General features: G+C 44.6%; 1 protein-coding gene across 3 annotated transcripts in view; it reads left to right on the forward strand.

Annotated features, from left to right (window-relative positions):
• The window catches only part of SLC35F3 (solute carrier family 35 member F3), a 298,706-nt gene that overhangs the window by 202,096 nt on the left and 81,764 nt on the right, over positions 1-14,846 (forward strand). Inside the window, exon 1 of one of the 3 annotated variants that reach the window (XM_019746953.2) lies at positions 9,956-10,282. The exons of the other annotated variants lie outside the window; for them this stretch is intronic. Within the exon in view, the coding sequence (XP_019602512.2) occupies positions 10,207-10,282 (76 nt within the window). The 5' untranslated portion in view covers positions 9,956-10,206. Of the gene's footprint in view, positions 1-9,955; positions 10,283-14,846 lie in introns of those variants that run through there. 3 annotated transcript variants of the gene reach the window in all.

The following is a 14,846-nucleotide window of genomic DNA, read 5'->3' on the forward strand; positions in this document are numbered from 1 at the left end:
ATGTGACTCTTCCCAAGTCACTGTACCTCCACCAGAGCCCAGGGTGAGTGCCTGCAAGCGAGTGAGTGTGTGTGTGCATGTACTTTAAGAGGTCGTCTGGGTTTCCTGCAGCCTTTTATCCCACCCTGACTGCCAGAAACCCCAGTGTTTTTCACAGCCATATGTTGTGGGGTCTCCTCTTCCTGACACCAGTACTCCGGGATGAAAAGCCCAGTGTGGAGCTGATGTCACTCTCTCCTCTAGAGGGAACCTTGGCAGCCAAGATATCCCTCCTGATTTTCAACCATCACATGCAGGTGTGGAGCCTGTTCTGCAGCTCTGCCTTCCTACCAGGCTCGACATGGCTTCTTTTTTATATCCTTAGGTATAGGATTTTCTGTTCAGCTAGACTTCAGATGGTTCTCCAGGTTGATTGTTCTATAATTGTAATTTTAATGTGGTCACGGGAGAAGGCAAGCACAGTGTTCATCTACTCTGCCATCTTGGATCCTCTGCCAGCTATTCGTTATGTGTGAGTTTCCAGGTATCACTGAGTTAGGTCATGATAGCCTAACTCCAGCACAGAGTTTTAAATGGTTAGGATTCTCCAAATTCTAGTGTGTGCTTGCACACCAGTGCACAGTTAACTTTCTAGAATAATTTTATTTACGTGAATTTTTTAATATGTACCCCCCCCACATTCCCACTCCAAGAAAAAGTGTGCACTGAACAATATCAATACTCAGATGATCAAGCAGCAGGACCTCTGATTTTAAAAGGAGTATAGGAAGGTTGTTTTTTTTTCCCCTGGGGATGGAGGAAGAGGGTAAGATGAAGATGTTTTGGTTGAAACACAAGGTAAGAGAGCACACAAGGCTGAGAGAGTTAAGTATAGAAAAAAAGAAACAGCACTCAGTACTTAAAATTAAGGGGAGGAAGTTGAGATGACAAGTGGCACCACCTCTTTGATAAGTGGAAGTTGACAGACATGAGGAGTGAAGTTAGACAGGGATATTTAACAATATTTAATTGGTATCTATTTGACTTGTACATGACATTGCAATATGCACAAAGTAGAGATCAAAAAAAATCAAACAGACAAATATTTATTGGGTATTTTGTTGTGACCTGCCCAGTAGAATGAGTGTGGACAGGTTAATTTGAAGTGCTGGCAGTGACCCAGACAGACACAGCCCAGGTCCTCCAGGAGGCATATGAGATGACGAAATCTGTCAAAGCCACATTCAAATGAAAGGAAATGGATTCTGGATTACATGTACTGCCCACCTGAATTGGAATACTTATGTGAAAGTTTTGTATTTTACATTTGTAATACAACAGTCTCCCCTTATTCACAGGTGATATGCTCCAAGAGCCCAATGGATGCCTGAAACCACAGACAGTACTCAGGCCTATATATACTGTTTTTCCCATATATATACATACCTGTGGTAAAGTTTAATCTATAAATTAGGCACAATAAGAGATTAGTAACAATAACTAATACTAAAATAGAACAATTATGACAATATACTCTAATAAAAGTTACATGAATATTGTCCCTCAATATCTCATTGTACTGTACTCACCCTTCTTTTTGTGATGATGATATGATAAAGTGCCTGTTTGATGAGATGAAGTGAATGATAGATGCACTGTTTATTCTGGAATTATCCATTTAACATTTTCAAACTGTGTTTACTGCGGGAAACTGAAACAACAGATGGCAGAGAGCACTACTGTATAAAAGAATAGCGGGATCCAGTTCAAAATGGCGGCGTGGGGTGAGCCTCTGTAAAGCTCCCCTGGAATTTACAACTAAGTGAACAACAATAACTCCACAAAGGACTCCCTGCACAGCAGACAGGCAAGACGAAGAGGCCCACTACTGAATTCACCTAAAGGTGGGGGAATCGTGCGAGCGGGGGAGGACAGAAGGGAGAAGGGCAGAGACATAGCCGCACGGGCAGAGGACACAGACCTACCTAGGTGCTCCGAGCTCGCTGCTTCCCGGAACTACCGCAGCTGCGGGAGAGGGAAGAACTCGGACTGCTAGGGCTCTGCTTATGGCCCACAGGGCTGAGGGGGCAGCATAAAACATGGCTGAACCCAACGCTCACGGCAGAGACCTCGGAGAAAAGACTGAGGGAAGAAGGCTGAAAATGGTGGTTTAAGCCCTCACTGCCGAGCAGAGAACGGAAGCCTTAGGTACTGAGACTAGCCGCCCCCTCCCTACCCTCCCAGAGCTTGCCCCGCCCCCACCTGCCCGGTGCTAGAAACGGAACAGTAGCAGTGTCAGAGCAAAACAACAGAATAGTTGCTGTTCTGAGAACTGTGGACCGCAGACACAGATTCACAGCCCAACTAATTCCGGCAAAGGGGAGGGAGCTGTGGAAGCAGGACCGGCTGTGGTGGTGGTCACTGCCATTGCTCTGGGCCATCTCTCACAACTCACCCTGCCCCTGACCCCACCTATCTGGGCGAATCCCTGCAGGAGTAAACAGAACTGCTGAAACATACGTGCTCTGTATCTGGAGCTGGAAGAGCTTTGGAACTTCAAAAGCTCTCCGCATACCCACACGGACACTGTGCCCTGTGACCCAAGCGAACTATTAACAGAGGAAAAGCCCGTCTCCCAGGGAATCCCCCCATTGTGTGAGAAGCTGGAATAGTGCAGAGAAAACATAGCACTACCGTGTGAAAGAGAAATAAAAGGCTGCAGTCAGAGAGAAAATAAAACATTCTACCAACAAGTACTGGAAAACAAAAGAAAGACCTCTTCCTATCAACCTGTTGCAGAAGCCACTCCTGTAGATGTCTAGGGAGAGAAATAGTAAATCAGTCATTGCCATGAATAACAAAGGCAACAAGACAGCTCAGAAAGTAAGTGAAAAGTCTCCAGAAAAGAAACTTAAAAAAAAAAAAAAAAAAGAAAAAGAAAAGAAAGAAACTTAAAGATATGGAAATATGTGACTTAAATGACAGAGAATTCAAGATTGCAGTTCTGAAAAAACTCAACGAGATGCAAGAAAACACAGAAAGGCAGTTTAATTAACTCAGAAACACAATCAAAGAACAACATGAGCATTTTACGAAAGAGATTGAAATTTTAAAAAAGAACCAAATAGAATTTCTGGAGATTAAGAACTCAATAGAAGAAATTAAAAATGAAATAACCAGTTTAGGTAGTAGAGTTGACCAGATGGAGGAAAGAATCAGTGACATCAAAGATAGAAACCTGGAAATGACACAGATGGAAGAAGAAAGAGACTTGAGACTTAAAAGAAATGAAAAAACTCTACAAGAACTTTCTGACTCCATCAGAAAGAGCAATATAAGAATAATGGGCATACCAGAAGGAGAAGGAGAGAAGGGAACAGAGAATATATTCAAACAAATTGTCAATGAGAACTTCCCAAATTTGTGGACAGAACTGGACCCTCGAATCCAAGAAGCAAATAGAACACCTAGTTACCTCAATCCCAACAGGCCTTCTCCAAGGCACATTGTATTGAAGCTGTCTAAAGTCAATGACAAAGAAAGAATCCTCAAGGCAGCCAGGGAAAAGAAGACGGTAACTTACAAAGGAAAGCCCATTAGATTATCATCAGATTTTTCAGCAGAAACTCTACAAGTCAGGAGGGAGTGGAACCAAATATTCAAACTATTGAAAGAGAAATCATGAGCCAAGAATAATATATCCAGCAAAGATATCCTTTAGATATGAAGGAGGAATAAAGACCTTTCCAGACATACAGAAGCTGAGGGAATTTTCTAATACACGACCTGCACTACAAGAAATACTAAAGGAGGCTATTCGACCACCATCAACAGGGACAATTTGTGGCAACCAAAACTCAAAAAGGGGGAGAGTAAAGGCCTGAACCAGAATATGGGAATGGAGAAAGTAAGCGTGCTGAAGAAAATGGAATACTCTAAATATCAAACTTTCTTTTACATAAACTTAAGGGTAACCACTCAAAAAAAATCCAGAACTGAAATATATACTGTAATAAAAGAAGAAACAGAGGGAAACATCATAGAATACCACCACACAGAAATAATAGACAACAACAAAAAGGCAAAGAAACAATGGAGACACAGCCTTACCAGAAAACTAAAGATAGAATGACAGGAAATCCTCACATATCAATAATCATCCTAAATGTAAATGGACTGAACTCACCAATAAAAAGGCACAGAGTAGCAGATTGGATCAAAAAACTAAACCCAACCATATGCTGTCTCCAAAAGACACATCTCAGTTACAAGGACAAGCATAGACTCAAAGTGAAAGGGTAGAAATTGACACTCCAAGCAAATGGTACCCAGAGAAAATCAGGTGTAGTCATAATGGTATCAGATGAAACAGACTTCAGGATGAAAAAGATAACAGGAGACAAAGATGAACATTTCATAACGGTAAAGGGGACTATACAACAAGAAGACATAACAGTCATCAATATTTATGCCCCCAATCAGGGTGTACAGATATATACCAAGCAACTATTAACAGAACTAAAAGGAGAAATTGACCAAAACACAATTATACTAGGGGACTTAAATACATCATTGACAGCTATGGATAGATCATCCAAACAGAAAATAAATAACGAAATAGCAGCCCTAACTGACACATTAGATGAAATGGACATAATTGACATATATAGAGCATGTATGTTGACATATAAAACATCAGACTATACATTCTTTTCTAGTGTACATGGAACGTTCTCAAGGATAGACCATATATTGGGACATAAAATCAGCCTCAGCAAATTTAAGAAGATTGAAATCATACCAAGCATATTCTCTGATCACAAGGCTTTGAAATTGGATATCAACTGCAAAAAGAAAGCGGGGGAAAAACACAAATACATGGAAATTAAACAACATACTTTTAAAGAAAGACTGGGTAAAAGAAGAAATTAGAGGAGAGATCAAAAGATACATAGAAACAAATGACAATGAAAATACATCCTACGAAAATTTTTGGGATGCAGTGAAAGGAGTTTTAAGAGGAAATTTATATCATTACAGGCCTATCTCAAGAAACAAGAAAAATCCCAAATAAATAACCTCATGTTACACCTTAAAGAACTAGAAAAAGAAGAACAAGTGAAACCCAAGGTCAGCAGAAGAAAGGAAATAACAAAAATCAGAGCAGAAGTAAATGAAATAGAGAACAAAAAGACAATAGAAAAAATTAATGTGACAAAGAGCTGGTTCTTTGAAAAGATTAACAAAATTGACAAACCCTTGGCTAGACTCACTAAGATAAAAAGAGAGAAGACACTGATTAACAAAATCATAAACGTAAAAGGGGAAGTTATCACGGACACCACAGAAATACAAAGGATCATCCAAGAATACTATGAAGGACTATATGCCACCAAATTCAACAACCTAGAAGAAATGGACAAGTTCTTAGAAACATATAGCCTTCCAAGGCTGAACCATGAAGAACTGGAAAATCTAAACAGACCGATCACCAGTAACGAAATTGAATCAGTCATCCAAAACCTTCCCAAAAGCAAAAGTCCGGGACCAGATGGCTTCACTAGTGAATTCTACCAAACCTTCAAAGAGGATCTAATACCAATCCTGCTCAAACTCTTCCAAAAAATTGAAGAAGAGACAGTACTCCCTAACTCATTTTATGAGGCCAACATTACCCTGATACCAAAACCTGGTAAGGACAACACAAAAAAAGAAAACTACAGACCAATATCTCTGATGAATACAGATGCAAAAATCCTAAACAAAATTCTAGCAAATCGAATACAACAATGCATTAAAAAGATTATTCATCACGACCAAGTGGGGTTCATCCCCGGGGCACAAGGATGGTTCAACATCCGCAAATCCATCAATGTGATACATCACATAAACAAAATAAAGGACAAAAATCATATGATTATATCAATTGATGCAGAAAAAGCATTTGACAAGATACAACATCCATTTATGATTAAAACACTTAATAAAATAGGTATAGAAGGAAAATACCTTAACATAATAAAGGCCATATATGACAAGCCCTCAGCTAATCTCATAATTAATGGTGAAAAACTGAAGCCCTTTGCTCTATGTTCAGGAACACGACAGGGCTGTCCCCTATCACCTCTGCTTTTCAACATAGTGTTGGAAGTCCTTGCCTGAGCAATCAGGCAAGAGAAAGAAATAAAAGGCATCCAAATTGGGAATGAAGAAGTTAAATTATCACTCTTTGCAGATGACATGATCCTATATATAGAAAACCCTAAAGACTCCACCAAAAAGCTATTAGAAACAATCAACGAATACAGTAAAGTTGCTGGCTACAAAATCAACCTACAAAAGTCCATTGCCTTCCTATATACTAACAATGAAATCTCAGAAAAAGAAGTATAAAAATCAATTCCTTTTGCAATTGCAGCAAAAAGAATAAAATACCTAGGAATAAACTTAACCAAGGATGTGAAAGACCTATATGCTGAAAACTATAAGACATTTTTGAAAGAAATTGAAGAAGACACAAAGAAATGGAAAGACATTCCGTGCTCATGGATTGGAAGAATCAACATAGTTAAAATGGCCATATTACCCAAAGCAATATACAGATTTAATGCAATCCCCATCAAAATCCCAATGGCATTTTTAAAGAAATAGAACAAAAATCATCAGATTTGTTTGGAACCACAAAACACCCCGAATAACCAAAGCAATCTTAAGAAAAAGAACAATACTGGAGGTATCACACTCCCTGACTTTAGCTTGTACTACAGGGCTACAATCATCAAAACAGCATGGTATTGGCAGAAAAACAGACACATAGACCAATGGAATAGAATTGAGAACCCAGAAATAAAACCACATAAATATGGACAGATAATTTTTGACAAAGAAGCTAAAAACATACAATGGAGGAAAGACAGCCTCTTCAATAAATGGTGCTGGGAGAATTGGATAACCACGTGCAAAAAAATGAAACTGGACTGTTATTTGTCACTATGTACCAAAATTAATTCAAAATGGATCAAAGACTTAGTATAAGACCTGTCACAATAAACTGCATAGAAGAAAACATAGGTACTAGATTTATGGGCCTTGGGTTCAAAGAGCATTTTATGAATTTGACTCCAAAGGCAATGGAAGTAAAAGCTAAAATAAGCGAATGGGACTATATAAAACTTAAAACCTTCTGCACAGCAAAAGAAACCATCAACAAAGTAAAGAGGCCACCAATAGAATGCGAGAAGATTTTTGCAAACAGTGCCTCCGATAAGGGGCTAATATCCAGAATATACGAGGAACTCATGAAACTCAACAACAAAAAAACAAACAACCCAATTGAAAAATGGGCAGAGGACCTGAAGAGACATTTCTCCAAAGAGGACATACAAAAATGCTCAACATCACTAATCATCAGAGAAATGCAAATCAAAACCACAATGAGATATCACCTCACCCCAGTCAGAATGGCTATCATCAACAAGACAAATAGTAACAAGTGTTGGAGAGGCTGTGGAGAAAAAGGAACCCTCATACACTGTTGGTGGGAATGCAGACTGGTGCAGCCGTTATGGAAGGCAGTGTGGAGGTTCCTCAAAAAATTACGAATAGAATTACCATATGACCCAGCAATCCCTCTCCTGGGTATCTACCCAAAAAATCTGAAAACATTTATACATAAAGACACGTGTGCTCCAATGTTCATTGCAGCTTTGTTTACGGTGGCCAAGACATGGAAACAACCAAAATGTCCTTCGATAGATGAATGGATAAAGAAGTTGTGGTATATATACACAATGGAATACTATTCGGCGGTAAGAAAAGATGATATAGGAACATTTGTGACAACATGGATGGATCTTGAGAGTATGATGCTAAGTGAAATAAGTCAGACAGAAAAAGCAGAGAACCATATGATTTCACTGATATGTGGTATATAAACCAAAAACAACAAAAGAACAAGACAAATAAATGAGAAACAAAAACTCATAGACACAGACAATAGTTTAGTGGTTACCAGAGTGTAAGGGGGGTGGGGGTGGGAGATGAGGGTAAGGGGGATCAAATATATGGTGATGGAAGCAGAACTGACTCTGGGTGGTGAACACACAATGGGATTTATAGATGATGTAATACAGAATTGTACACCTGAAATATATGTAATTTCACTAACAATTGTCACCCCAATAAATTAAAAAAAAAAGAGAGAGAATAGCGTAGCAGGTATAAGTACAGGTTTTTAATTCGTCAGACTTGGATTTAATTCCCTGCTCAGCCAATTATTAACTCTATGACCTGGGACATTTTATTTAACCACTCTTAGCCTCAATTTCCCCAGAGGTAAAATGAGTTAACGACAATCTTACAGAGCTTTGTGAATAGGAAATGAAATGATTTATGTAAAGCCTTAACACAGTACTTGATACATAGTAAGTGCTCAAAAAATGGGTACTGTTATATGATGTTTTAGTCATGGTGTATATAATAAATGTTGATTGATGAACTTGAAACAACACATAGGAATGTTATGTTGTAACAAAAGATCGTATTAATATATAAATGAGATTCTTTTGCTTTAAGCTTATTTATGCTTGATTTTTACAAAGAAAGGGATGGCTTTTATGAAGAAGAGGATGGCTTAGTGACGTATTGTAGTGTCATCTCTAGGGGTCTCAGGACAAGTTTTCTGTAGGGGGTGAATGGTGTGGAAGTTACCACTAGAGGGCTCTGCAGAGACCCTACAATCCTTTCTTTGGGTGTAGGCCTGAGGGAGCAACCCCTCCAATCCCTGGCTTTTTGGAGACTCAGGGGCAATCTGTTCATCAGGCTGTTTAAGAGGGCAGGTAATAAGAATAATCTGACAATAACAACTGCTAGAAACCACTTCCTCCAGAGACCTGGGGTTGACAGGTGCATGTTACCCGAAACAGCTGGTAGGTGCCAAGTTATGGAAACCCTGCTGCTCTCAGGTCACTCTCTGACTCTACCACTCCAAGAAGTTACCTTCTGGAGGACGAGAATGATATTGTACAGTAGAATATCAACTTCAAGACAGGAAACAAGGTAGAGTGGAGGTTCTGAAACTCTGGGTGGTAAGGACTTAACAGTAACAACAAAACCCACCTTGAATCACTACTAAACCTTCAGATTCCCAGTGGAGGCTGGAACCAAAACTGATGTGTGTGAAATGAGATGCCCATAGGCCTTTGTAGTTCTGGGGCCACATAAGCCCTGTGCATCCTACCTGCTGGGACAATGGTAGGGCACCTTTGGCGATGTACTGTCATTGGGATAAATGCCCCTGGGGACTCGGTGGTCACTCAGGGACCAGCTGGCCAGTGATGCAGTACGTGTGTCATTGCTTTTTAACCAGCATCATTGGCCAATAGCTTGCACAGGTCTGAATGTGATCACCGAGTACCTTCCGAAGCAAATGCCAGCTCTGCCGCTGCAGCAGGAACCAGAAGCTGGGCAGAAACAAGCGATCTCTGCCTCCTAGGGAGTTGGGCCTCTCCCCACTGGGGCAGTGGGGCAGGAGTAGAAACTCCTGGAGCCTTTGTTTTCTTGGGTCTGCTTTGCTTCTGCAGACTTTGCATCTTCTTGCTGAAAGAGCTGTCCACAGGGCCACACAAAGTAATGTGTCCCTACACTCTTTCAAAAAAGTTAATGCAAGCGTCGTGGGGAGCTTGGCTTTTTTCTGACTCTTCCCCTAAACCAACACTTCAGGACTTTGTGCAGGGAAGAGTCACTTCCCCATCCAAAGTCTAACGCCTCCCTTTCTAAACTTGTGAAACCCCGAGGCCAAGTTGTCAGGGCCCCCTCCAGTTCGCTGGTCCTATTCAGGGCTGATCCGGGCGCTGGTGACAGGCCTGGAGGCTTCAGCCAGGACCTGCCTCCAAGGGAGGGACCAGCTGCGGCATGGGCGTCCCGGGCGGGGGCGGAGCAGGTGAGCCCGGGTGGGCGTGGGGAGCGCACTTGGCCATGACGTCGGAGTTTGCAGCAACCTCCAGGCGGGAGGCTGTGCGCGCGTGTGGAGTGGCTGCGGGCTGGGAAGATGTGCTCCGCGGGGCAGCCCCCGCAGTGAGCGCGGCGACAGGAGCACAGCCGGCAGCCGGGGCAGGGCCTGGGCGGGGAGCCTGGCGCTCCTGCACCGAGGAGGCCGCTGGCACCGGGGGGCGCTCGGCCGGCCCCAGGATGTAGGCGATCCCGGCTCCCGCAGGCGGACAGCTCACCATGAAGAAGCACTCGGCCCGGGTGGCCCCACTCAGCGCCTGCAATAGTCCGGTCCTGACCCTCACCAAAGTGGAAGGTAACATCTGGGCGGGGGCGGGGGCCTGCACCCAAGCGGAGTCGCCCCCTTACCCAGCCGCCCAGTTTGGGGGCTGCGGGCGCCGCAGGAAGCGCCCCTGCAGTGCAGCTGCCTGCGGGGGTGGCACCTGGGAGCTTCCAGGATGCCCTGAGCTGCTGGGGGGTCCGCGCGGCTGCCCAGGGTGCCGCAGCCAGCGCAGCCCTGGCTCCTTCCTGCACAGCCCTCAGCACATCTGGCAGCAACAGCAGCGGTGGCCTCAGCTCTTTCCCCGCCTGTCCTGTGGCACTCGCCAGCTGGGTAGGAGGGGGTCACCCAGACACTAACCAGTGCCCCCCACGCACGCACTTGTGTTTGGAGCGTCCCCCTCCCCCGCCAGCGGACCAGAGTTGTTGCTCAGCTGGTGGAAGCAGGAGACAGCTGCCGCAGGCTGAGACATCTCCCTGTACTCTGAACCTCCCCAGCCCGCCAGCCAAGTGACTGCCCAGCCCCAGCTCCGTGGGAAATGGCAGGACATGCAGATGAAAAAGCCACCAGCAGCCTGTAAACGTGTTCAGGCCCCATTCAGGGGATGTGAGGCAGACCAGGAGAAGAAGCTCACCAACGTCCCTAGACAGCTGTGCCTTACTCAGACACAGCAGTCACCCTGCCAGAGCGGAGGGGCCCTTGCTTCCAGATGTGTGAGGGGGGGGAAGCAGAAAGAGACCCATCTCAGTCCTTAACTCCTCCACCCACGAGGCAGAGGTGCAATGACCCGGTCTCCGAGAGCTGGCCAAGTTGGCCAGGTGAGGGCTGGGAAGGGACAGTCAGTGACCTGGGAGAGGAAAGCAGAGCCCCTCAGTTCCAGGCCCTCACTTACCCTGAACTAACGGCCTGTTTGTGTGGGGTGGCCATGGGCTCCTGCCACACCCTTGGGACTACAGCCGGGAGCCTGGACCTCTATATGATGGCTTCTGAGGACCGTGTGTCCCCTTGTGAGTTCTCATTTGTTACTGTGACAGTGAGGACCAGTGAGAGCAAGACGGAGGCTAGCAGGGCAGCTGTATGCTCTATGTCCACAGAGGCCTGCCAGCAGCCATCCTGGCACCATGTCCCCATCCTACAGATGAGGACCTTGAGGCCCAGAGTGTGGATCAACTTGTGCAAGACCTATAGCTCGTGGGTGGTGAAGCGGGATTGGGATTCTGGGCTGACTGATCCCAAACCCATGCTTTTCAGAACATCATTTTTGCAGTAACTTGCAATGATGAGTATTTACCTATTTCTTGTCATTTTCTCCCCCTCCCAGCCTTAGGAAACACTTAGTATCAGTCATGTACATATGAATTTAGGGAATGTGCTACCTCTCTGGTGGGGTGGGGTGCATTTTCCAGCCTTCTGGGGGGACTTTGCCCAGCTATACCTGTGAGCTGTGGAGGGGAAGGGTTGGCTATTTCCCTTAGGGAAGCTGGAAGGTCTGCTCACTCAGGGGCTCCTCATAGGACGTCGACCCACCCTCACCATTTAAGTAAGGCAGGTTGGTCTTCTCTCCAAGCAGGGTGTCTCCCTCCAGCAGCCCCCAGCCCACCTGGGCAGGGCAGGTCTAGCTGCGCTCCCCTGGACAGGGATGGCGAAGCTTCCCAGACTGGGCAGTGACCTGAGATGGCTGCAGGAAGCTGTGAGTGACATGCCAGGCACAGGTACCCCCCTCCGGCCAACCAGGCCCGGGCTTTGCCTTCAGGGATTGAAAATGGGGATCCCCTTCCCTATTCCCTTAGGGCTACTGCCTCCTGGTTCACACTAACGACCTTAGTAAACCACGGGCTTGACTTTTTAACCAACTTTCGCATATATATGTCTGTGGGTGACAGAAAGCATATTAAACTGAGAATTGGAGAGAGCAGCGCGCAAGACTGTTCTCTTTCCCTAGACAGTTTGACTTGTATAAATTGTAAGTGCCACACCTCAGTGTCTTCCACTGTGAAGCAGAAGTTACACCCTACCTCAGCAGACTTTGGGAAATGCAGTGAGGTGGGATAGGTGACAATAGCTAGCATGTGCCTGGCACACAGTAGGTGCTTAATAAATGTCTGGCAGTCCTCCAGTCACAGACTGTCTTGCACCTCAGCAAACCTTCTGAAGTGTACGTGTGTGGACGGTCTCTGCAGAGTTCCCTAACACTAGGAAGCCTAAAATTCCCTTTCTGTGTGGGACACGTGTGTCCTTCCACAAAGCCTGCAGGTCGGGGCCTGGTGAAACCCGCCCTCCATAAGCCTGTGCTTCCCTGTAGCTCTCTCTCTCTCTCTGACTGAGTTTTCTTCTTGTTGTTTTTGTTCAGTTTGGCTTTTGGTGTTTGTTTGTTTGTTTTTAAACTATTTGCATCTTGTGTGCTTGTTTTGGAAGTGTTGAATCCATTTCTTTTGCCTTAGATGTGCAGGGTACAGTGGTCTCTGTGCTGTGGCTATTTCTGTGTGGATGGCAGACAGGCCACAGTGACGGAACCCAGCCAGCAAGGACTATTTATTAGCCTGTGGAGTGTGCCTTCTAAGGGGAGGCAGGAAAGCACCAGCATGTGGTACATATAAAACCAAAATAGAAAATGAGATGCTGGATTGGACTCTGACACAGGAAGATGGGCCTGATGACTTCATTTACCTGGCAGATTCTTCGTGTGACCCTTCTCTGTGTCCTTTGTCACAGGCCCTGAAAACGCAAGAATGAATGCTAGGTTCGTTCTCTTCAGGAAGTTTCAATCTAGTGGGGGAAAGACGTATACAAGGGTGCCAAAAAAATGTATACACATTTTAAGAAAGGAAAACTGTATTAAAATTGTAATACTCAATATATACCGATAACAAAAGATGAATACAAGTCACGTGTGACTTCTGCAATTACAAGCGGTGCTCAAAGTGGTTACCATCAGCGTCCAGACATTTCTGAATACAGCAAACTACTGCTTAAGCAACGTTGACCAAAGTGTCCACTTGTATACATTTTTGACCAAAGTGTCCACTTGTGTACTTTTTTTTGGCACCCCTGGTAGATAGGTAAGTGATGCAGTATGAGGTAGTAAGTTTCGGTTCAGAGCTAAGAACAAAGCGTCACGAGGATGCTGATAATTGCGTGATCTGAGGAAATCTGAGGAGTCCTTCCCGAGGAGGAAGCCTCCTGAGGTGGAGCCATTGCACCTGAAGTGAAGAAACCGTCAGGCGCAGGGGGGCTGTGGGTGCACAGGTTCAGCCGGGTGCCCACGGACAGTGTAGCCAAGCCTCTGACAGGACTGCAGGCTTGGAAAGTGGTTTCCACCAGGCTGATGGCATCTGTCCTGCCTGACAGCACAGCTTGTTTTCATATCCTTTTCCTGGCTTTCCCATCGAATGCAGACACTGAATATTGATTAGTAACAAATCCCTCGTAGAGTACTATTTACTAGGATCGTGTATATTCACAACCAGCTAATTCATGTTCAATAAAATTGCATTCAGTAGGAATTAGTAGTTGAGACCAGTGTAATAAATTCCCCCAGGATGCCAGCAGCATGTGGTGTTATGGAAAGAGCGATGGCTTTGGGGTTAGACTGGACGTAGTACCCACCCCTCATGCTGAACCAAGAAACTTAGGCTAAGTTTCTGGAAAACTGGAAATCAGTTTTCTCATATGGAAATGAGGGTGACAATACATCCCTCTTAATAATGAGAGTAATAGTTTTTGCTAATGACACTACCATGTTGCAAGCACTTTGCTTGGGGAGAGTGTCATTATACATGATCTCTGTTCCTCCCAAAGGAAGGGTAAGCATGTTGCCCCAATTTGCAGATGGAGAAACTGAGGCTCAGAGAAGTTATTCACAGAAGGTCATGCAGTTAGAAAGCAAGGGTGCTAGCTTCACATCCATATCAGCTTGGCCCCAAAACATTGCAAAGCCTTTGCACAATTGAATTTCATTTGAGTAGCAGTGAGCTCATGGCACTTTGTATGTGCTCTGGAAATGTTTGCCCCTATAGCTCCCGCCACAGTACACCTCGGAGGTCTGGACCACCACTTGGGCTCGCAGAGCTCACTCCTGTTGGTGATATTCTCAGTGTCCCTGCTGTAGGACAGTTAGCCACCCTGTCTCAGCTGTCCCCACTGTAGGTCTGGCTACTTTCTTTCCATCAATTGTCATCCCGGGAGGCTCAGTTATTGCGTGTGGAGCCCCAGCCCTGCTGGCCCCACCTAAGAGGTATCTTTAGAGGTATACTGCCAAAGCATTCCTGTACCCAAATATTTCCCAGGTTGGCTTGCCCTAGGCCTGAAACCGCACCGACAAAAGACATTCATGTATTGATCCTAATTGTTACCTAATACATGCAAGAGAATGAGCCAGATGTTACTGGGCAAGCTAAGAGGAGTCGCATGTAATCCCTGACCCAAAGGAGCTTCCAAACAAGGGAGAAATGTCACAAATGCACTAAGGAATGATTCCAGGTTGAAATGGAATTTTCTAAAAATCCCATGAAAGGAATAAAATGCTGTTTCAACAAAGGGCGAGCTCACGTTGACTGGAACACAGCTGGCCACATGCAGCGTCCCTGCCACCATCAACCCT

This window comes from Rhinolophus sinicus, linkage group LG12, assembly GCF_036562045.2.
Source record: "Rhinolophus sinicus isolate RSC01 linkage group LG12, ASM3656204v1, whole genome shotgun sequence".
Lineage (NCBI taxonomy): Eukaryota > Metazoa > Chordata > Mammalia > Chiroptera > Rhinolophidae > Rhinolophus > Rhinolophus sinicus.